This window comes from Trichomonas vaginalis, chromosome VI (genome assembly GCF_026262505.1).
Source record: "Trichomonas vaginalis G3 chromosome VI, whole genome shotgun sequence".
NCBI classification, from domain to species: domain Eukaryota; phylum Parabasalia; order Trichomonadida; family Trichomonadidae; genus Trichomonas; species Trichomonas vaginalis.
This window is the reverse complement of record NC_067208.1, coordinates 15,979,493-16,002,647: the sequence shown is the minus strand read 5'-3', so window position 1 is coordinate 16,002,647 and position 23,155 is coordinate 15,979,493. Positions and strand designations below refer to the sequence as shown.

Here is a 23,155-nt window from a genome sequence, read left to right as displayed (position 1 = left end):
AAGCGATCGGCTTAGTTCGAAGATTTTGATTCAAATCTTTGCTGATCTGTAATTCGCGGAAGCCGCGAGCGAATCGAGCGGCTTAGGTCTAAGATTTTGATTCAAATCTTTGCTTATATTCCTTAAATTCTTTATGAAACTCGCAACAGTTCCATAAAAAATTTTAAATTCTAAACTGTCGAAATTACCGATCGGTAATCACACCCTTCACGGGTGTGTCACTTTTTGCAGGCATGTCGCTTTTAGCTAAAATTACCCCTACTCAAATTCAATATTTCAAAATTTCGATACCTGGAGATACAGATTGCGCATATGAGATAATGTTAGATAATATATTAATAATATTGGTTTTGAGTCCAATTTTATGAACAATGAATGCTTCATTGTAAAAATATTGATTTTTCCTAACCATTGATTATTCTTGCATAACTAATACATCATATCTAAATTTCGAGCTTAATGCACCTTTTGTTGTAATTTCTGTTGAGAAAATGTATCAATTTTTTTCATCTCAGATTGGATTCATCTGTACGTTAAAATCTCGTTGAAATTTATAAATTTGAAAGAAAAATGGAAGTCCTCTCTAATATATATGTAATTGGAGACCGTACTCCACTTCCAGGACCATCAGATTATACAATATCTAGAGCTTTCACTGATAAAAAAGGTATTGCAATTTCACCAAGATTTACCTTTTCAACTTCTCGTCCAGACCCAGCTCTTGTCAACTACAAAAGCACTATAGGAAATGGACCAAAGGTTACAATTGGCCCTCGTTATTGTGATATTAAGAGAGATGATGTTCCAGGTCCAAGTTATGTTCCTCCTCCCTTCGGACAGGTTAACGGTGTTAAGTTTCCAAGAGCAAAGGCTCCATGTGTACCTAAAAACCTCAATCCAAGTCCTCAAGATTATAGTCCAATTTATGAATCAAACGTAGGAATACGTAAGAACATAATGGCATCAATAGGAACAGCAAAACGCCCTTCCATATTTAACGGTGATCCAGATACTCCAAGTGCTGGTAATTATAATCCAAGATTCAAATACATTCATGCTGACTCACCAAGAATTACAATTGCACATAAGTACAAAGAGCCTAAAAAGGATAGAACAGGTGAATATATCGCTCCAAGAACTACTTTAAGTGCTCGAGGATGTGATTTTGGACGTGGATCACGTCGTGTTCCTATTATGCATTAAATTTTGTTGTTATACTTAAAGATTAATAATAATGATCTATTGTATGAGTGGAAAATGAATTCTGTTTCAATTTTTTTTATGCGTCATAATTTAATATAAATTCTTGTATGTGTAATAAATCAGCTATCAGTAGGTAGATTCAATTATATCTTTTAGCTATATTTTCATAAAAAAAGAATTTATCAAAATAGTTTAGTCGGCATAAACTACCTTAGACTTGATTGGCCTTTTATGAAGATCCTGTTCTGGGGCAGCTTTACCCATGGCAAGACCCATAATAGCAGCATCCTTTGGAATACCAAGAACTTCAGAAAGATCAGCCATACCGATAGCACCGATGCACATTGTGCTGTATCCCATATCTTGGGCAAGCAAAATCATTGATTCGACGATGAGACCGCAATCGATATGATAGTAATCTTTGTGAGCTCTCTCATTCTTAACTAAGACGAAAAGAACTGGAGCATCGCAGGTGATAACGTTCTTAACATGAAGCTGTTCATGACGATTAACGAAGTACTTTGTGGCGTATTCTGGAAGGGCCTTGAGTGTAGCTTCTTCAATCTTGGCAAGCTTTTCTTGGCCTCTGACGACGTAGATGTCGACACCTTGGATATCCATAGAAGATGGAGCAGTTAAGCCACTGTTTGCGATGAGATCAATATCTGCCTTTGGAACTTCTTCGCCCTGAACATAGTGTCTAATTGTTCTTCTAGCTTGGATGCACTTAAGGACACTCATATGAAGTGATCGCTGTAAAATTAAGCTATCAATATTTTATGAGAGATCTCAAATTTGAAAAAATTTTAGTGCAATCACATAAATATATATGAAAACTGATTTTGATGATTTGCAATGATTCGAGTTGCATTCAAAATTTTACACATGATTTTAAGTGTTATATTTGTCCTATTCTAGAAATGGCTTGAAAATCACCGTGCGATAGGGCTGTTCTCCGTCGATTTTTAAAATTGTGTGAAAACGGTTTTTATCGAAATGTAATTGAATTTCACAAGATAAATCTCAAAAGACAAATAAGGTCCAGATTATTTAAAGTTTAAATTTTAAACATTTAAATAAAACCTGATTAAAGCATAATTCATGATATAACGATTATTTTGAATGGAGGATTACATTGAATTCCGAAAAGTTCATTTGAATGATTTTCGCAGAAACCATAGACGAATATTACAACAAATCTAAGTATCTCATTCTTTATAGATACAAATAAGTATTCATGCTCATTGATTCTGTTGATCAAAAGCTTATCCAAAATTTATTTCTATTTATTTTGCAAAAAAAAGCACTCAAATTCATTTTTTAAATTCAATTAAGGTATGTTACCACATAAATTCCATTTAACCTTACAATTAGGAAAATAATTTATGAAAGTTAATTTATTAAAAAAAGGACTATTTTTACTCTTTTTCTAATTATTTTTTGTTGAAATTTTAACAGGTTTATCTATTATTTAGATTCGAATTCTCTATCTTTGTTTATTTAGCGTTATATTATCAGTAAAATGCTGATACAACATTTTGTTCGTGTTTTGTTTATTTAATCTCCAATAATATTCACATATAATTGATACAAACATAAATCAAATTTTTATTAATATTTTTATAAACCTATACACCTTACACAATTACTAATTTCTACTTAAATAGTAAAAACAACTGCATAAAACCAATACAATGAAAAAATTTAAAATATATTTTTATAATTAAATAAAAGTTAGGATTCCTAATGACTTATACTCTACGATTTAACAGAAATCCATTAGTAATTAAAGTTCTTAAGAGTGAAAACGTTGAATATTGCATGTGGATGCAACTCATTCGTTTGGCTTTGTTATTTATCAAAAATGTAAAATGAAGAGTGTTATAGTTGGAATCCTTATTGTTACCATCTGTTCCATAAATCACAATTGAGTGTCTTCCTTCACGTAAATCTTTGTCTAATTCGATATATTCATCAAATGTATTTTCTTCTGCGTTTCGTATTGATACATCTGTAAGATAATTTTCACCATCTTGATCGATGTTATATTTTATCTTGACCGTTCCTGTACCATCATCATGACGAACACTACCTTTTATAGGGTACTTATTATCAACATTTCCATAAACTACTTGATTATCCTTTGAATCTAATGTTATACTTGGATGATTGTAAATATACTCAATATTCTTAGAAACATTAAATGATGGCTTGTTTGATTCATCTCTTGCAAAGATAATAATCTTGTGATAACCTTCTGAAAAATGAGATGGAATTGCAAGATCAAATGTAAATGGATATGGATTTGTGTTTTCAATAACAATTGTTTTAGTATCTGATTCAATATTATCAATGTTACAACCAATAGTGACACTACCGAGTCCATCTTTATCAGATACAGTCCCTTCAATATGAATAGTCTTGTCAATGTTGCGTTTGTATGGTTTCTGATCGAATACTGTAATGATGAGTTCTGGTGAGTTGTATTTGTAGTAAAATCGATATTCGCATATATCTGATTGCTTGTTTGTTTCATCAACACACCAAACATATAATATATGTAAACGTTCATCAAGGTTTGTAGGAATAACAACATCTTTTTCGAATTCAGTAGAATCACAATTACTAATTTCAACAATTGTCATGTTATTTTGTTCAAGATCGTTAAACTTGAACATCAAATACATAATTCCTGAGCAATCAGAGTCAGAAACACGTCCTTTCATGTGAATACTTTTATTTGTCGTTCGATAGTATTCATCATATGGAGTAGATATAGAGATTGATGGCTTGTTGAACAAGAATTCGAATTTTTTGTCATATTTTGGTGATTCTTTGTTGAAGTTATCAACGACCCAGATGAATATTGTGTGATTTCCTTCAACCATACTATCAATTTCTATGTCGAGCGAGAATCCATTGTCATTCGGGTTAAATGATTTTCTATCAACATCGGTCCCTGCATTGTTTGAGTTGTCGAAACAGTACTTGAATGTGAAACTTGTTGCACCATTGTCGCTATTAATAAACCCTTCAACATGAATAGATTGATCGATTTTGTTATGATAGGCATTTTTCGGATTCTCCGTGATTGATATTGAAGGACCACTAAATTGATATGAAAATTTGATGATATGTTCGTTGGAAATCTTAACATCTGAATCAATAGCATAAACAGTTATTTGATGATTGCCTTCAGTCAGATCATTTGGGAATGGTACAGTATAGTTGATTTCATATTCACCTCGGCTCTCGATATCATAAGTCTTTATTGGAAAATCTGAATGAGAATCAAGTCTGTAAAAAACTGTTACTTGGCCAGTTGCATCTGGATCTTTGATTGTTCCTGAAATGATGAGTTGTTTTCCATCATTCTTCTTGAATTGCTGACCATCCACAGTTGTTATTTTTATTACAGGGGAAGTAGATATATAATTGAAATCAATGCGTATGTTGTTTGATTTCTTTCCACTTTCATCAATTGCATAGAGAATAATATTATGATTATTTCCTAGTAATCCATCAGGAATAGGAATAATTTCATTGACATCATATGAATATATATTAGAAATTTCATAAGTTGATAAAGTATTTTCTCCTCGAGAATCGATATTATACTTTATAGAAACCGAGCCACTTCCATCTTGATCTTGAATAGTTCCTATAATAGGAATGATATTTTCATTTCTGTTAAGCTGCCATTCATTACTCGACGTAATTTCGAAAACTGGAGCATTATTTGAAAATGTGAATCCATATGTTTGGAAATTTGATATTTTCCCTTCCTGACTAACAGCATAGAAAACAATAAAATGCTTGCCTTCTGTCAAATTATCTGGTATTGCGATATTTTCAGAAAAAGATGGCTTAAATAAGTTTACACTTTTTGTTGTTAAATTTTGCTCCTGAGACTCCAAAATGTATTTGATAGTTACCTTCCCAGAGTAATCATCGACTCGCCCACTAATTGGTATATAAGTATCAACATTTTTTCTCAATACCAAATCATTTTGAGTAGTTATAGAGAGCTTGGGAGATATTAAAACGAATGTGAATATTAGATTACAAGTGTTAGATCTTTTACCGCTTGAGTCTATTCCATAAAAAATCATTGTATGCATACCTTCTGGAAGATTTCCGGATAAATCGATAGTTTTACGAATATTCTCGCCATCAAGATCAACAATATTATAGCTACGAAGTACTTTTAGAGCATCTTCATCAAGTTGATAATATACTTCAACAATTCCCATTAAATCCGGATTGCTGATTGAACCTGAGACATGTATTTGAGGCGTCGAAAAAAAATCTCGGCTGATAGTTTTTGAGTCTGAATTAATAGATAAAACAGGAGGATTGTAAGTATATGAAAATGGAATAACATTGTTTTCGGATCTTTTTGATCTGGTATCAATTGCATAGATAACTACACTATGAGGTCCTTCTGATAATGTAGATGGGATTTCGATACTTTTTTCAAAAGGACTTTCAAGATTTTGATTGATAGTTTGTTCGAGTAATGTTTGTTCTTCTTGCTTTTGTGAATCAAAGTAGTATTTAATTGTTATTGTTCCCTGTGCATCTGCATCACTGAAACTTCCAACAATTGAAAGTTTTTCACCATCATTCTTCCTGAATTGTAGATTGCTCGGTGTATTAATTGTAAGTACTGGATTGTTATAATTGAATATAAATCTGAAGGCTTTATGTTCAGTTTCTTTTGATTTTTTATCTGAACACCAAAGGTATAATGTATGCACACCTTCTGTTAGACGTGTTGGAATGCCTATAAAATATTCAAATCTGTGCTTGGTGGATGGGTTTGATAATTCGATTGATTCTAATTTATTTTTAGTTAGGCTGTCAAATTGGTAGAATGTATCAATAACCTCATTACCATCTTTGTCTGAAATTTGTCCTACTATTAAAATTTGAGTATCGACATTATGTGTATATATAAGATTTGGTATTGTTGAATATGTTATGACTGGATAATTGTATTTGAATGAGAAATTGAGTGTTTTTATTGACGTATTTTGGTTACTTTCATCGGATGCCCAAATTTTAATCGAATGACTATCACTCTCTGGAAGTTCTGATGTGAAATTAATAGCTTCACTTATAGTTATTGGATATGCTGAAGATAGTATATAGGGATTCATCTGAACAGGATTATACTCATCTATTTGGTAGTAAATAGTATAAGTTCCGTATCCATCCCTGTCACTCAATCTCCCTACAATCAAAAAACTTTTCCCATCATTATATGTGAACTCTTGATTATCTAGTGTGAATGTAATAAACGATACATCTTCAGCATATGTTAATGATGTTGAATCGTAAATGCTCATTACAATTTCAGCTTTTACTGTAATAGTATATTCTCCTAATTCAAAATCTTGTAGCAAAATACTTTTTTTAAACTGATAAATATTATCGGTCCGACGTTCAAAATGTTTAAGTAACTTGTACTCCGATTCATCAGTTGGTTTTGATATTTTATAATAAACATCAAATGGTGGACTGTTGCATGAATATACAGAACCTTCCAAGAAAAACGAAGGACTAGATTTATATACAATTAGATCGGTTGAACTAATAGTCACGGATGGAGGCCGTATTTCTCCACTCTTACCCTCAATACAGATGTTGCTGTCTGATTTTAATTTGATTTTGTGATTATACGTTAGAAGTCCAAATGAAAACATCTTTAATAAGTTTGTTACTAATTTAAAGTACTCCATTATAGGTTAAAAAATATCTGAAGATCATTAACATTAGAAGTCGTTAATAATTGTTAATAAGCAGTTTATAAGTCAATCAAGTAATGTTAAGGTTTGTTCAAGTCGATGAAGTTATTTCATCATTGAAGAACATGCTCCGAAACATTTCATAATAGTTTAGTCGGTTTTTGCATTTTTAAAATGTTAGTCACCTTTCTCCTTCCAAAGTGAAAAAAAATTGTTTAAAATATAAAAAGAATTTTTATTCGCATAGGCGACAAACAAGGATTTATAAATAAACAATGGGGCTTTGAGTATTGATCTGAATTGAATCAGATAATTAGCCGTAAAAAATCTTCTCATAACGATTTCTCATGCATGAAAGATGGCTATGAGTGGCGTTAATGAGGGCGTTTGATAATTGGAGTTGGACATAAAATTTGGAGATCTTAATTTTTGAGAATTTTGGTGCGATCTTACTGGTACAAGCAAGAGTATGGAAGGAGATTGAACTGAGAAAAAAACTAGAGCATGCAAAAGAATCATGCTACAGCTTAGTTGAATGTCATTTATGCAAATAAAAATATCTTTTTCAAATTTCAAACAAATTTTGCCACTTTTTGAAAGAAGATAAGGTAACAAACATTTTAAAATGCAAAACCTAGACTTAAACTATGCCGAAATGTGAGCTCACCGTTATGGTTTTTTCTTTGGGGCTCGCAAGCTCGCCCCCAAAGAAAAAACCGTAACGGTGACTAACATTTAGGAAAAATGATTGGCACTTTTAAGTTCCTTCAAATTTTGAATAGACATAAAAAAACCATAAAAATTTTATTTTCAAATTTTTTTTAGATCGTTGGTATTTCATAAGGAGTTAAAATATAGCATTTGTCAAACTGAATATAATTCTAGCTAATAATCTTTCTTTTTTGTTACCCAGAAATATGAAACGTATCATAACACCTGTTAATTGATTCTTCATCTTCTTGTTTAAGCCTTTGACGATCAAATTGTGGAGTTTTATTGGTCAGGAGTTTAAACCACAATTTAACCAATTATATTAATTGCATAAATTGTAATTTTGGACATTTTCCAATTCTCAAATACGTCTTAAGAGCATCATATGCTAAATGAACTAGAAATTATTGAATTTTAGGTTTATTTTAAGATAAAAATTATTTTTGATAGCGCAACGCATGCTAATTCAGATACCAATAACCTCCCCTTAGGTAATATGAAGAAAATCAACTTCAAAATGAGTATGGAAATGTGATATTTATAAATCTTGGGTTTATTTGAAGAAAAAAAGTTATATATTTAATAAAAAACAGAAATATATTTATTTTAAACAGCAACAACAGTAACAATATCAAGGGCCGCATTGAACTCACTTTTGTCGAAATCAATAGATTTCTGGAGTTTGTTGAACGCGTCATTCAAGTATCTCGCAGATTGTGCCTTCTTCCCTGGCTGCAACTCGTTTGGAATTGCGTTCATCGGAACTAAAATACAAACACCGTTTATGACTCCTTTAGAAACCAATTTTCCTTTAGAAATGTACCATCTCGGTTCATCGAACTTGACAATAATAGGAAGGTTGATGAAACCCTCGTCAAGTTGCTTTTCTACCATCATTCTCTGCTCTGGAACAATAACTAACTTCAAGGAATTCTTTGAAAACTGTTGTGGCTCAACTCCGCCAGGAGTTGTTGCGTAGATGCCGTCAACAGTTTCTTCAGTGAGATATGTCCATTCGAAGATGTGTCCTGTGGGATTGACACCGTCCAAAGCATGTTTGACCATGGAAGACTGGTTGGAAAGCATGTTTTCGTACTCTAATGAAATCATAACGATGGACATGATTCCATTTGAGTACTGGATGTCGACAAGGTATGGCCTGATGGTATCTATCTCATGGATACTGCATAAAGCAATGGATTTCCCGGTTTTTATGGATTCAATAACGCTATTTAGGAAAATCGGGCAGTGTTTGCGGTAGAAACTGCCAGCAATAATCTCTATATGCTTCCTGCATTTGGGAGAGAAGGCAATTTCGTTAGGAACGTCCCAATTTGCATATGGAGAGGTTCTTGTTGGGACTTTGAGGTCTAAATAGGTATCTCTAAGCAAATCTAAGAAAGTCACTCTAGTATCATTGGAATTTTCTGGTTTTGGAGTGAAGAAAATTGATAATGTTAATTTTGGAATGGTTTTCATAAGAGATATCTCTGGGAAGAAGACAAAATCTCCTTCATCTCCAATTGGACATGTTGCAGCGTTCATTTGGTTACAATTTGATCTAATTAACCTAATTAATGGGATTTGTTCAGCGGAAAAGTGCTGCAGGACTTTTGTTTCAGTGATTTTTGTAAGTTGTGAGAAAGATTTCGGTACTTGTTCGTTAAAGAACCTCTTGAAAACTTCTGGAAAGTCAATATTAAAATCTTCATGCAAAACTCTGTTGAAACCAATCATAATTGCTCCTAGAGTTGAAGAAAGAGTCTGTTCGTTGGAAGTATTGTAGTAATTTGTCACATCTCGCAATGTACAGGTCAAAACTTTGACATTTCGGATGGAATCGAACGTATTGATGCCATTTACAAGCAATACGTTGCGTTCGCCAGGTTTTCTCCATATCGGAACCATGAATGAGACGACTTTATTTAATTCATCGTCTAAAGGTTCAATAATACGAGAATAAATGCAATTTATCATGTCCTCGTCAACAGGCTTGCCATATAAATTGCCAATAAGCCAATCAAACTTTTTATTGACGCATTCAAAAACGACAAAATTTTGTTTTCCCCAAACATTCTTTAAAACGTCCAAATCTTCGTATGATCCACGTGAAATCAGGTGCGCATGGTTGTGGGTGACCAGCATTGTCAGTACAGCGTGGAAATTCAGCTCAATTGAACGAATAATGTTCGATGATCCATCTGCTGAAATGAAAAACAGATATTTCGAGTTTTCTACGGTAATACAATGCATACCAATTCTGTATTTGTCGATTGTCCACTTCATTGTCTCTCCATCGATGAAATGTTCCAATGAAAAATTATTTATTACTCTTTGAAGCTCTTTTTCAAGAATTGGTGAGTCAATAAATTTCGCTAGTATACGTATCTCCTCTTGGTCATAGATCATGACCACTACAGCGTTGTAATTTAGTCTTTTATACGCAGATTGAAGTAAACGAATGAAAGCAACTCGTGATGGCTTGGCTTTGAGTCCTTCATATAATATACTCTCTTGAATTGTGATAAATCGTTCGATTTCATGGCTTTGTCTTCCTAAAGCAAAATAATCTGGATCTAAACATGTAATTTTAACATTGCATGCTTGTCCTTCTGCTTTGAATGGCATATTGATTGTTGGTGAGCCGTTTTCTGAGAAACTCAGCATACTATCAACTTGATATCTTTTATCTGAATCTCCTGTTGATAAAACTGTGCCAGTGGCTATCGTATGGCATTCAAATGTATTTACATTGAAAGGAAGCCTAAAAACAACGCACATAACCATGTTGCTGTTGATATTATGATAAATTATTTTGTATTGAAGGGAATTTCCGTTATTAAAGAAGTTGTGTGATGATTCTTGCTTGTCTATATTATGGATATCCTTTTTGATTTGAAAAATAATAGAAATTGGAAGAAATTTTGGAAATGGAGTTAAAATGTGGCCTTCTTTTGAGAAAATGATTATAGAAAAATCTGTAAAATTCATAGGTTTAAACGATAATGGTATAAAACGAACTAAAATCGATGAAATTAGTATGAAAATGAAAATTGGAACTAAAAATCTTCTAAAAAAGCATAATGTTTGACGTGGAGTTAATTGTTTTGCAGACTTATAGTGGAATATTTGGGTAGATTCGTTTAAATGTGAGAACAAATTTTCAACTAGATGAAAATTGAAATTTTCAGCTATTATATGTGAAGTAGAGAGGATATAAGGAGTGGTTTGATCGTAATTAGACAAGATTTCATATCCATTCTTCATAAAATCATGAATAATACGAAGATTTGTTATATTTATCATAGCTATTCGATTTGAAATAATAGATATGTTATTATTCATATATGTAAAATATGTTTGTTGACGTGAATTATTTTGATTTGTTGACTTTTCCTTTTGTAATAGATATGAAAGGCGATTTTCACCAAATCTCCTATAAAACAAGTTAGAGTGACCAATAGTTCCTTGTGAAAAATCAAAATGATGATTCTGTATCTGCTTATTTCTTGAATAGAATAAAAATAGTAGCAAATGAAGAATCATCAATTTGAATTTGAAAATAAAAAAGTGAACAAAAAATTAATCGAACAAAATCCAATAAATGAATAAATGTAATAATATCCCAAAATATAAAAATTAAGAGAAAAATTGAAAACGAATCAATAAATGTTCTCAAAATTTTGATTTTCAATTATTTTGCTATTATTTTATATTAAGATAATTAAATTCATTATGTTCCAAAGGGAAATAATTTTCAGAAAGTAGTGAAATTTTTTCTACATAATTTATCAAATTAGTTTATTATTGTATTTTAAATAAATTTTAGCAGATTTCCAATATCGTTATATTAAAAACACTATTCAAATTTTATTGTTGTTCCATTAGGTCAGGTGAGTGGGGCTTCCAGGCGCGTTGCGCCCTCTAGCCCCGAAGATGTTTAGTATAAATGAAGTTTTTATTCGGAAAATTGTTAGTCTTCTGGTGTGAATTCGGAGGACTCTTCTTGGATAGAGTCTTGTATTTCCTCCTCCTCTTCTTCCTCCTCCATTGCTTCTGGGAAGAAGCCTTCTTCTGGGTCGAAAACATTATATAATGTGTAATTGAATGACACATTATATCTTTCTTTGAGTTCGCTCCTGACAAAGAACTTAGTTCCAGGAATACAGAAGACTTCTGTGCGTTGGAAAAGATGATGTCCTGGAACGAATTTGGCAATTAGAGACTTCTTTTTTCCGAATTGTTCAGGAGTTTTCATGACGACAGTAACAACATCTCCATCTGCGAGGTCTTGTTGTTGTTCGGAAAGGTAAAGAGCAATGATATGAATGGTTGCTGCGTTGAATTCGAGAAAGTCGAATTCAAATTGTGTTGTCGTATAACATTCAAACCATTTTGTACGGTTGTCTCCGAACTCGTCAACGTATTCATCTTCGTCATATCCGTAACTAAAGACATGGAATTCGGCAATTCTCTTGTCGAATGACCGTTGGATGTAACGAGGAAGATTTTGACGAACTTGGTATAAAGTTCTCAACATTATAAGCTTAGTAAATGTTGGAAAATACTGAACTAAGACATCACTAAGCTCAATTGGACTTGGAATTGTCTTAGTAAGTTCAATTGAACTAGTAATTGCTTTGTTCAGAACTTCACAGAACTGAGTATTGTATGTAGCGTCTGGTTGTGCGTTTTCTTCGGCGTCTTTGAGATATTTAGAGCAAATTTGTTGAAGAATTTCTCTTAATTCGCTGTTAGACTTTTTGGTGGTTATTCTAACCGCTGTGCCAGTTCTTGGAGGTTGTGGGGCTTTGGCTTTGGTTAGCGGTTGAGAATTGTTAATGTTTGAATTGTGGTTAACAGCGTTGGCTTCCATTAGATAAAAATGAACTGTTTTTTTCGGACCACTCATAGAAAAGTTTGAGATAAACCGTTTTCGTCAACGGAGACCCCCTCTATTTTTTATTTTATTTAATAGTTACCGTTGGAAAAACGGTTTATCTCAAATATTGAATGAACTATAAACGTTTTTTGTTTTCTATATATACTTTTTTGTCCAACGGTAAAACTTTTTACACAACGGTTTTTGAGAGTCGTCGCCGTTGACTTTTTGTAGAGCACTCAAAATAGTATAACTTTGTCCGGACAAGTAAGGTCTATCGTCGCTACAGGAAAAGTTACAGGCGTTCCAAGGAAGTATACTTTGAGAAGCCTTTTCCCCCTTATAGAATGAGATAAGACGGTTATTTTACAAAACTGACAACACTTTGACCGAGTAGTTTTTTATGCTGAACAAAAAGTGTCATATAAACATCTGTCAAAAACCGCTTTTTAACTTCACTTAAAATGCCACGTAAGCTACGTAAGAATATACGTAAGAGGAAGGGAGCATTGAAACATCCAATAGTAAAACTGACACCACAAAACAGTTGCAACAACAAATGATGAATGACCCCACTATGTTGCAACAAATGTCAAGCAACCCTATGCTTTTAAACCGAGTTATTGGTGCACAGAGTGGAGGTTTAAGAGCGGCACTTTTAGCGAAAATGGCAGGCTATGGTGGAGCTGCAGACGGAACAGCTTATAACCCTCAAAGTCAAATGAATTTGAGTTCACTCAAAAATCAAATAACAGATGTCAAAAAGTCAAACATAGACATACAGAAACAAATAAGTGAAAACGAAAAGAAACTAGAATATGACAGACACACAAAGAAACTCAATGAGTTAAACGTAGAGAAAAAGAAGAAAGAAGAACAACTGAAAGAACTAAGTACAGAGGAATATGCGAAAAAAGTGTCAGAAAAAGCAGCAGAAGTAGCAAAAATGGAACAAGATGTTATAAATTTGAAAAACCATACTACTCAATATAAAGTACTGAAAGATGAAGAGATAAAACAAAAAGCCATGAAGACATATATGGATAGCGATAAGTATAAAAAAGAAGTTGAAGCAAATGTAAAGGCAGAAAAACTTTTACAGTTGCAAAACCAAACCGTACAGTATGAAAACTTAGCACAAGAAAGTAAAAATAACGACGCAGCCATGCAAAAGGCAATGAAAAGCGCAGAATATATAAAAGCTAATAATGACTGGTTAGATGCCCAAGCCAACGCTAAAGCAGCCCAACTTATAGGGTCAATAAGGACAAAAATACAAGCGGATGAAGACAGTTCAAATGAAGCTTTAATGAATGCTGACTTTAAGAATGCCTTCGAAGCTCTTCATAGTAAGGTGAAACTAGTGAACGACTTCTCATCTGGAAAGAAACTGAAGTCTGAAGGTTTCGACAAAGAGTTAAGAGAAGTAGCACAAAATATGACGAAAATAACAGATGCAGCAACGAGACAGGCAGTTCAAAGTGCCTATGACGCCGTTAGAGCAACTGTTGTGGAAAGTCAAGAAAAAGAGTTACAACAGACCAAAACAGACCTAGTAAATGCTTTCTTAAGAACGAAAAGTCAGGTAGGACATTATGCTGCAGATGGAACATATGTGCCAGCTGGTGGAACTTATATACCACCAAACCCTCCAAGAGAAGCACCTGCACCAGGACTACCTAAAACATTTACATCGTCACATGGACACAGACACAGGCATGCACTAAAACCAACACAACAACCAACAGTTCAAAACCCTGCACAACAACCAACAGTTCAAAACCCTGCACAACAACCAACAGTTCAAAATCCAGCACAACAACAACAACCAACACAACAACCAACAGTTCAAAATCCAGCACAACAACAACAACCAACACAACAACCAACAGTTCAAAACCCTGCACAACAACCAACAGTTCAAAATCCAGCACAACAACAACAACCAACACAACAACCAACAGTTCAAAATCCAGCACAACAACAACAACCAACACAACAACCAACAGTTCAAAACCCTGCACAACAACAACCACAAACAGAGCAAGGACATAAAAGAAGTAGAGAAAAAGGAAACCAAGAATTCTTAAAAATGCTTAAGGAAGATTATGGTTACCCAGATACTCTTGACTTTAGTGACAGATATAAAGAAGCTATTAGAAAGTTCAAGGAAGGAAATACTGACCCGAACCTATTTAGCTTTATGGTTCAGCATCAAATCGGATATAATCTCAAACCTGGAAAATACAAGCTCGCTAAGGGATATGATTTAATAGCATATCATCCAAATGACATGAATGAATTTACTCCGAGATATTTGATGTCAGAGCTAAATGATAATTCAACTCTCTTCATGAAACGCGTAAAAAATAGAGACGGAACGAAAGAAGAAAGGTTTATGAGTCTGGATGACTTAGATAGGGAACTTGTTAAAAACGGTCTCGGAATATATGAAATGCCAGCAGATGAGGTACAAGAAACTCAACAGGAAGAAGTTCAGATACAACCAGACATGGAAGAAATAGTTCAGCAACAACAGCTAGAAGAGCCTGAAGGAAACGAACAAGTCCCTCCTTTGGAAACTAACTTCACAGAACTAGATGAAGATTTGGAACAGCCGAAAAATCTTGACCCTCAACAAGAGTATGAGGTGAATATGGAATCTTTCCAAGAGTCTAAGAAAAATTCGGCTGACATAGTAGAAGAATATCGAAAAATGTTCACCGACATACAAAAGACTCCAACATCAGATGAAAATATTCAGCATAGAATGGAAGTACTGAAAGAAAATGTACGCAAATACAATAATCCTTTTTACTTACGACCATATAACGTTCAATCTTTGGCTGAACTCGGTGAAAATAAAAGGTTTAATTTCAACAAAACATATAGAAATGAAACATTGTTTAAAGTTCATTCAGAACCTAACCAATATGGAAACAAACCTACTTTTATTTCTGCAGACTATGGAACTACAATGAGATGGGGTCATAAAGCTAATCCGGATAGGTGGTTCATAAACTTACAACCTCAATTCCAAGAAGTTGTAGACGCAATGGAAGTGAATGGTGAACCAGATATAACGGGTATTTTCAGCGCGGCTTTAATGCCATTGAAAGATATGAAAGATGCAGATATTTTGGACCAGTATGAAATGAACATGGCTGAGGGAAATATAACACCTGACGTTCTAGAACATTTATCTCAAAAAACTACACAGAACCATAGAGATGGTATATTTGGTGAAGAGTTTAGAAAGAGAGTTAGGGAGAGAGAAGGAAGAGAACCTATTGTACATGACCTTGCAAACGAAAGTTTGCAAAATGTCATAAAAACTTACTTTGCAGACAATGAACTGAGAAGGGATGAATATTTAAGAAAACTCAAATGGACAGTACCAAATGAAATGTTAGTATTGAAAAACATGTTCCATGACAAAATAAAACCAACTACAGAAATAAATGACGCAAGACTGAAACGTTGGGTAAAAGCTTTCCCATTCACAAAAGATATTATTGGTTACATGGAAAGAAAACCAGAATGGCTACAAAAACATATATTTGGAAACGAGCTTATTCCATATGGACAAGCTCTGTTTGAAGAGCTTGAACCGGAAACTCAGGAAAGAGTCATGCAAACAATAAGCGAAGACTCAAATACAAACTATGACAAAATCTTTCTAGGATATAGGTTACCTGAGATGGGCGACCAGAGTCCAAAGGCAAAAAGGACATGGGAAATTTACAACATACTAGGTGAACATGAGGCAAAGATGCAACAACTTGAAGCAGAGGGTAAGTTACCAAAAGCGACACCAAAGAAGAAGAGAAGAGTAGAACAAAGTGAAAGTAGTGAAGAAGTAACTTCATCTAGTGAAAGTAGTGGCAATGAAGGAAAAAGAAGAGTTAAAGATTCAGTTAAAAACTCAGTCAGGAAGAAAGTAAAGCTTGGTACGAGTGGGTTCTATTATGACACATAAATCCAACTATTCTATATTTTTACCCATATGAAATGTACGCCGCTCAGAATATAACGCCAACAGTTTTGGATGCCATGAACGGAAATGTTTCCGAATGGTATAACGAATGCGACAATGCCATTAGAAGGTCAGAAATAGTTCCTGGAACTTACGAATATACAACTGCTGTTTCTTATGGAAACGTAGGTGAGTTTGGAGAAGGTTCTTCAACAACAGTAGATATTGCTTGCGACAGGTTTCATATTATTTCTATTGACAACTCATTCTTATACGTGGAACAAGACATTGAAATAAAACCTTCTGCCAAGTTGTCTGACAAGAAAGGTTGCAATGGAATTTTCTATGTCGGATACCAATATGCTCCAGAAGTTTTCATGGGATATAAGATATATTCTAACTCTGACTTAGTTCAAACAGTAACATGGGCAAACTATGAATGGTTCGCTTTGAGAAACTCAGTACAACCACAAGCTAGAGAACAAACAGACCAGTATGCAACTATTGAGAAAATAAGAAGACTTGACCCTAACGTTCCAGGAGTTTATGTTAACCTTTCTGGACAAACTGCAGCAGCAGTAACCAAAGTAAAACTGAAACTTAGAGTTCCTTTGTCATCTTTCCTCATCTTCAGGTTTTTAAGATACTTGCCAAACTGGGCAGGAAAAATTTCTATCGAACTTACTCCAAGCAAAAATAACTTAGTCATTGCACCAACACAAGACCCATTCACTATTACAGATACAGCTGGTGGAGCTGCCAGCATACCATTTGGAAAATGGTGCAAAGAGAAAGTTGATGTTTCGTACCGAAATGGCTAACAAAAAGTGACAGAAAACCTTAAATTGCGCGGCAATTTTAATTAAAAAAATAAACATTAATTTTTGTGATTGATATTATGCATTTTATTTATATTATATAAGATTTAAATTTAGGGGAAAAATTGGAAAAAAATAAGATTGGAAGTCTTTAGGTAAGAAGGAAAGGGCAAGAGATATATAGTGTACCTATATACCTCTTGCCCTTTCATTCTAAGTAGAAATGGGAGAAACTTTGTCCGCATCATAAGTTATGCGGACAAAGTTTCTCCGATTTCTAATGGGAATTGCAGGCTATGAGGCACTGATATATAATCAGTACCTCATAGCCTACAATTCCCCTTATTAGACTTCCAAACTTTGAGTTAATGTCTTGACATTAACTCAAAGTTTGGAAAACTTCTCGTAAGAATCAATCGTCAAAAAACTCGATTGCAGTTATATTCATTGTGTTAAATTTGATTTATTTTGAAATTTTTATAAATTAAATTTTATATAACATAAAGCGTTATGAATTAGTATTTCCATATGAATTTTATCTCGAAAATAGTAATTCTGTACAGTTATATTTCGGTTAATTTTGGAAATTTCTAGGAATACTTTAAGATAGTATGATTATATATAACTCTGCCTTCATGATTTATTTTAGCTTTCGCGCAAATATCAGTTAACTTAACTCCATTATTTGATTTTGTGATGGCTTCACAAAGCCAATCAATATCAATCTCTTCTGGAGAATGTCTTCTCATCTAGAATATTTTCAATACTTTACATACAAACATTTTTATTTCTAAAAAACTTTTTAATTTTTTCTAGGATATATGAATGAAAATAGTTAGAACAAGATTTTGAAGCTCAAAACATTAAAAATTATTAAAGATTTGTATAATATGATTAAAAATGGGAAATAATATGAGGCAATATAAAGGAATATGAATATTAAATAAATATATCTAAATAGAAAGAATCAGAAAAATCAAATTATTGGCGCCAAAAATGTCACCTTTTTGGTGAGCCATTTCGGTATGAGATAGCAAAGAGAAAGTTGACTTAGACTTTGGTTTCTCAAACCTCAACACTGAAGTAAACTACTACTTCTCAGGAACAGCAGACAACAATACTGCTTGGGACCCAGTTAAGTTCACATGCGAAAAATTTGAATGCAAGAGAATAGAAAGCAGACTTGCAGTCTATATGTTGGACCCAGATATTTCAAATGCTTTAGCTGCCAAATATATTGCAGTTCCACTTATGTTCCTATACACACAAATATCTGTCAAAGACTTTGCAGGTGAAGTTGGAAACCAAAATCCAGGAGCCGCAGGTGCAAGAACAGATATTGCTTTAACAACTGCAATGAAACATGCAGATACTATGTTTGTACTGTTCAGACGAACTATAAATGACTATTCTTGTTTCTACAACCCTGGTATTAAATATCATATAAACATAGATGGCAAATATTATCCAAGAGAAGAATATTCTACAGTTGAGGATATGAGGTCATACAACTTGACATTAGATGCTATGAACTTTAACAACAACTTCACAACAACCATTAACCCTGAAATGCAAAGTTCTATTATGCCATATGTGAAGGTATGGACTCATACAGGAGGTCAAAAAACTCAATATACAAATGGAGACCGTTCAAACTTTTGGCTTGGCATTCCATTTGCTGACTCAGAAGACTTTATGGGTGGTATTTCAACTGTTGGTACTGTACAAATACAATATACTGGTGACAGAGACGGTCCAGATGAATTGAGAGCAAAGAAGTTTACAAAACCAATAGCACTTTTCACGGAAGATGCTCTTTTGAAGATTCGTTCGATGAAACCTGCTGGGGCTCCTCAGATTGGCATAACGACAGCTTCCATCGAGCAGATTTTGGCAGCAGGTCAGTAGTTGTTCTTGACTGACTTCTCTCGTCAAATATTGACAGTACGCCAGTTTTGACATAATATTGTATTATAAACTTTCCTTTAGTAATATCGGTCAGTTTTTGAAGTTATATTTTTGTCTGCTTCAAGAACTTTCACCATTTCAGTTATACCAACTTTCTTTGCTTTATGAAAATATTTTGGTTCAGCAAATATTGCTATTCTATAACATTTTCCATTGTTTGTGTAAAGAACTATTCTGTCAATGTATTTGTATTGTTTGTGAGTATAAACTTTGTTCTGCTTCAATTCAATAAGATATCCGAATACGTCCATCTTTTTATTCTAAGTAAAATGTCATTTCCGAAAAATAGAAGCGTAAGTGTTTCAAAAGGTTTAATGGCGGTGGCAGATGTGAAGCTAAATTCACCAACTCAAACAAACAGTCAAAGTGTTATTGTCAATGTCAAAGACAGAGATGTTGAAAGTGGGAAACCATACGAAGACGAAGATGGTATAACAATTGTTCCTGTAAAAGAACCAACATATCCTGAAGTTAACAGAGACTTAAGTTCTGTTGCAGATATTCGAAACGACTACCAACAACTGAAAGACAAACTTCAAAACTCAGGGAGAAGATTTGTCAAGCTTTAAGTATAATGTTAAACTTGGTCGAACACAACCCTGTAAAAGTGAACTCATATGTCATTGCACCTCATGAAGTTTTGAAAGAACTATTGAAACTTTTGACAGAGGCAGACGATATAAACATCAAAGAAATAGAACCCGACATTGGTTGCTGTGGTGTTTCATATAATGTCATTGACAAGATATACGTTATGAAAGGAGGTGAAACGTTGAACTTAAAATATAGTTTCCCAGACGTTATAAAAATATTTGACGACCACAACATTTCATTAAAATTTATTTGCTAAGTAAATGGCAGAAGACATAATGGTTTATACTATTACGACTAAAAACCCTGAGTCATATAATTCTATAACAACAAACTTACAAAGTCCTCAAGGACGATATTGTAAACTGACCTTAAACACAATGACGACTAAAGCCTGTTTTGCTCTTTTGACACCAGAAGACTTTATTGTTGTGAATGGTAAAAAATACTCCTTTGAAGATACTTACTCAGATATACCATCAACAGGTTTTGTTGACTTATTTAATACTTTAAGTACGGGTGTAACATGTGCTGCAACTAGAGCAGGTTTCATTATGTTTGGATGTCCGACTGAGTTTACTATAAACGATATGAGCTATAATACAAAACTTATTTCTGGTTTTTACTACCAACAGTTTCCTATAACAGGAAAAGGTGTCATACAAGGAATGTCTATTCCATTGACATTAAGCACACCAATCTTATATATTGTTTCAAACTTAGGTTCAAAGTGTTATTCGAATGTCGACAGAAACTATTATGACCAAAAGATACTTATGCGTATAAACAATACTTTCTCTGCTGGTTTGCCTATTGTTCATTCGAATGCAGAATTTTCAACCTTAGTGAACTCAAACACTTTGGCAAGTATAACGTTGACATTAGTTGACGCAAACTTTGTTCCTGTAAAACTTTTATGTCCTATGTATTTGTCAATGACGGCAGAAAGTTTCGAATTGGAAGATGCAACTGGTGAAAGTATTGTATTACAAGAACAACTTCAACAACAAATAGCTCAAGAACAACAAATGCAACAAATGGAACAACAAAGTCAAGAATAAAAAATATTATTTTTTTATTTTTATAAAATGTACAGAATAGATGTTTCAGATTTTTATGACTTCCAAGCATTCAGAAATATGTGTCCATATTAGAGACTATAACAAAGCAGTCGAGAATTTGAAAACGTTTAGTCATTTATGTTGACTCTGCCCCAGAATGTTATGTCATGAAAGAGTGGATGTTGTCTTTAACAAACCAAGAGCAACATAGTTTCAGAGACAACGAATGTAGACAGAAACTTAAGAAAATAAAAGTCGTAAAGTTGGCATGAAGATGTTAGATGCTTGGGATATCTTATTGTCAAAACTTGAAGATTTTTCAGTTCGAGGTATAAAAGTTCTATACACCTTCTCCAAACTTCTATTCTATCTTCACTGGATATAAATACGAACAAGTAGAATGGAAACACAGTATTATAGAAGCTTGGTTAGACCATGTCAAAGAAATTATATGCAATGGAAACGAAAAAGTTTATGAGTATATCTTATGTTGGTTTGCAAATATCTTACAACATCCAAGTGCTAAAAATGAAACTGCTCTCATTATAATTGGAAAACAAGGAACTGGTAAGAATACTTTCTTTACAGATATTTTGTGCAAACTGTTAGAAGGTTATTCGAATCCGAATATGACAAACTTAGAAAAAATTTGTGGTAAATTTAACTCTTCAATTGAGAATATGAAACTTATAGTTTGCAATGAACTTCAAAGTATAGATACAACAAAAGTTTTGAACTCAGATGCTTTGAAGAGTCTTATAACAGACAAAGTTGGAGTTGTTGAAAGAAAGTATAAAGACCAAAGAGTTTGTGAAAATGTTGCAAACTTCATTATGGTTTCAAACAATGCTGTTCCGATGAAGTTAGAAAGTTCTGACAGAAGATATGTAGTTTCAGAGACGTCAGATTCTCATATGCAAAGATCAGAATATTTTGACGACTTAGCAGAAACTTTGACATCTGACTTTTACAACCACTTGTTCTCATATTTCATGACATTAGATATTCTAAGTTCAATCCCACAGAAATTCCACATACCGAAGAGAGACAAACATTGTTAGAAGCAAACAAGAGTGTTTTATGAACTTTCATAGATGAAACTGACTTTGAGTGTTTAGATGAAAAGGTCATTGTACGATTCGTATAAACAATATTGTCAAGAATATGGTTATATGGCAGCGTCTAAACGTACATTCTTGGCAAATGTCAAAAGTCTTTTAGATGTTCAGAATGGTGTATTATACAAAGAAAATTTTTTTCTGAGTAAATTTAAAAAAAATATTTTTTATCCGATAGAAAAGATGGCAAAATTCATCTCAGTAAATAAGTACATGTCAGGACTTAAAGAAGAACTAGACCCATTCACATATTTGAATGTTTACTTCTACCATTTTGAAAAGTCTTCATTCAGCAAGTTTGGAACATCGAACCAGTTAAGTTTGCTATTGTGACTAAAATGGTGCGAAATTTGAAGACTTAGACATAGAAGGTTTGTTAACAGTCAAAGAAAGTTTTGACAGAAGGTTCTCAAACCTTAAAGAAGGCAAAGCATACAAACTTGTTATACCTTATGAACCAAAGAAGACAGACGACTATGAATATTATGAGTCTAAAGTTGTAGAAGTCAAGGTAAATTGGGTAAAAAGATTTTAGAGTCTAACCAGTGTTTACTCCTAAAGAGGAAGAGAACATTGACATTGACCAGAAATGTTCTAAAAATAAAATTTTATTTTTACATGTCAAATTTCTTTTTCTTTGGAACTGGTTTCAGGTTCTTTCTTCTCTTCTTCTTTTTTCTCTTCATTTCTTTCTTCTTCTTTTCTGGTGGTGAGACGTCAAATTTCTCAAACCATATTTATGTAAAAGTTCTTTGTCCTTTAATAGCTCATTTATTCTTTTCTATTTCATCTTCAAGAACAGCGCATGTGTCTTCTTTGCATTCTAAGAACTTTTGTTGGACTTCATCTTTCCAATCGGCGTCATCTCTGTCAACAAGTCTGTCATTGACAAATTTTAAGACTGCTCTTTGTAATGTTTTATGGTTCTTGTCATATTCCCAGAAACAGAACTTTAGAACAAATTCACCTTTCTTGTTTACACTATGTAAGATTTTATGGTCGACAGATGTTTTGCTGTCAAAAAGCTTGTCTCGAATATAGATAGCGAAATCGCTAGACATTTTCTAAAAGATAAAA

The 23,155-nt window shown here is 33.3% G+C and overlaps 9 protein-coding genes and 3 pseudogenes across 12 annotated transcripts, besides 4 other annotated features; 7 read left to right on the top strand and 5 right to left on the bottom strand.

Moving 5' to 3' along the window:
* Positions 1–264: part of a mobile genetic element that runs on past the window's edge.
* A 306-nt stretch (positions 265–570) lies between these two features.
* TVAGG3_0873830 (sperm-tail PG-rich repeat-containing protein) lies at positions 571–1,203 on the top strand (the record flags this gene model as incomplete). The annotated part of the gene is made up of 1 exon (XM_001307906.1): positions 571–1,203. One exon carries the CDS (start codon positions 571–573, stop codon positions 1,201–1,203), a length of 633 nt encoding a protein of 210 aa, XP_001307907.1.
* A 138-nt stretch (positions 1,204–1,341) lies between these two features.
* TVAGG3_0873820 (nitroreductase family protein) lies at positions 1,342–1,960 on the bottom strand (the record flags this gene model as incomplete). Its single annotated transcript, XM_001307905.1, has 1 exon — positions 1,396–1,944. One exon carries the CDS (start codon positions 1,942–1,944, stop codon positions 1,396–1,398), a length of 549 nt encoding a protein of 182 aa, XP_001307906.1.
* Positions 1,961–2,954: 994 nt separating this feature from the next.
* TVAGG3_0873810 (uncharacterized protein) lies at positions 2,955–6,947 on the bottom strand (the record flags this gene model as incomplete). Its single annotated transcript, XM_001307904.1, has 1 exon — positions 2,955–6,947. One exon carries the CDS (start codon positions 6,945–6,947, stop codon positions 2,955–2,957), a length of 3,993 nt encoding a protein of 1,330 aa, XP_001307905.1.
* Positions 6,948–8,270: 1,323 nt separating this feature from the next.
* Positions 8,271–11,219, bottom strand: TVAGG3_0873800 (uncharacterized protein; the record flags this gene model as incomplete). The annotated part of the gene is made up of 1 exon (XM_001307903.1): positions 8,271–10,451. One exon carries the CDS (start codon positions 10,449–10,451, stop codon positions 8,271–8,273), a length of 2,181 nt encoding a protein of 726 aa, XP_001307904.1.
* A 418-nt stretch (positions 11,220–11,637) lies between these two features.
* TVAGG3_0873790 (uncharacterized protein) lies at positions 11,638–12,540 on the bottom strand (the record flags this gene model as incomplete). Its single annotated transcript, XM_001307902.1, has 1 exon — positions 11,638–12,540. One exon carries the CDS (start codon positions 12,538–12,540, stop codon positions 11,638–11,640), a length of 903 nt encoding a protein of 300 aa, XP_001307903.1.
* A 470-nt stretch (positions 12,541–13,010) lies between these two features.
* On the top strand, positions 13,011–13,647 carry TVAGG3_0873780 (annotated as a pseudogene). Its single transcript has one exon. A coding segment is annotated over exon 1 (637 nt).
* A 64-nt stretch (positions 13,648–13,711) lies between these two features.
* Positions 13,712–15,329, top strand: TVAGG3_0873770 (protein of unknown function, DUF4106 family; the record flags this gene model as incomplete). The annotated part of the gene is made up of 1 exon (XM_051250157.1): positions 13,712–15,329. A coding segment is annotated over one exon (1,618 nt), but the record flags the coding sequence as incomplete, so codon positions are not given.
* Positions 15,330–15,466: 137 nt separating this feature from the next.
* Positions 15,467–17,226: a mobile genetic element.
* On the top strand, positions 15,953–16,525 carry TVAGG3_0873760 (protein of unknown function, DUF4106 family; the record flags this gene model as incomplete). Its single annotated transcript, XM_051250156.1, has 1 exon — positions 15,953–16,525. One exon carries the CDS (start codon positions 15,953–15,955, stop codon positions 16,523–16,525), a length of 573 nt encoding a protein of 190 aa, XP_051085631.1.
* Positions 17,227–17,499: 273 nt separating the features above from the next.
* Positions 17,500–17,706: a mobile genetic element.
* A 667-nt stretch (positions 17,707–18,373) lies between these two features.
* Positions 18,374–23,155: part of a mobile genetic element that runs on past the window's edge.
* TVAGG3_0873730 (protein of unknown function, DUF4106 family) lies at positions 18,592–19,233 on the top strand (the record flags this gene model as incomplete). The annotated part of the gene is made up of 1 exon (XM_051250155.1): positions 18,592–19,233. A coding segment is annotated over one exon (642 nt), but the record flags the coding sequence as incomplete, so codon positions are not given.
* TVAGG3_0873720 (uncharacterized protein) lies at positions 20,280–20,960 on the top strand (the record flags this gene model as incomplete). Its single annotated transcript, XM_051250154.1, has 1 exon — positions 20,280–20,960. One exon carries the CDS (start codon positions 20,280–20,282, stop codon positions 20,958–20,960), a length of 681 nt encoding a protein of 226 aa, XP_051085629.1.
* Positions 20,988–21,766, top strand: TVAGG3_0873710 (annotated as a pseudogene). Its single transcript has one exon. A coding segment is annotated over exon 1 (779 nt).
* On the bottom strand, positions 22,693–23,139 carry TVAGG3_0873700 (annotated as a pseudogene). The gene has a single exon. A coding segment is annotated over exon 1 (447 nt).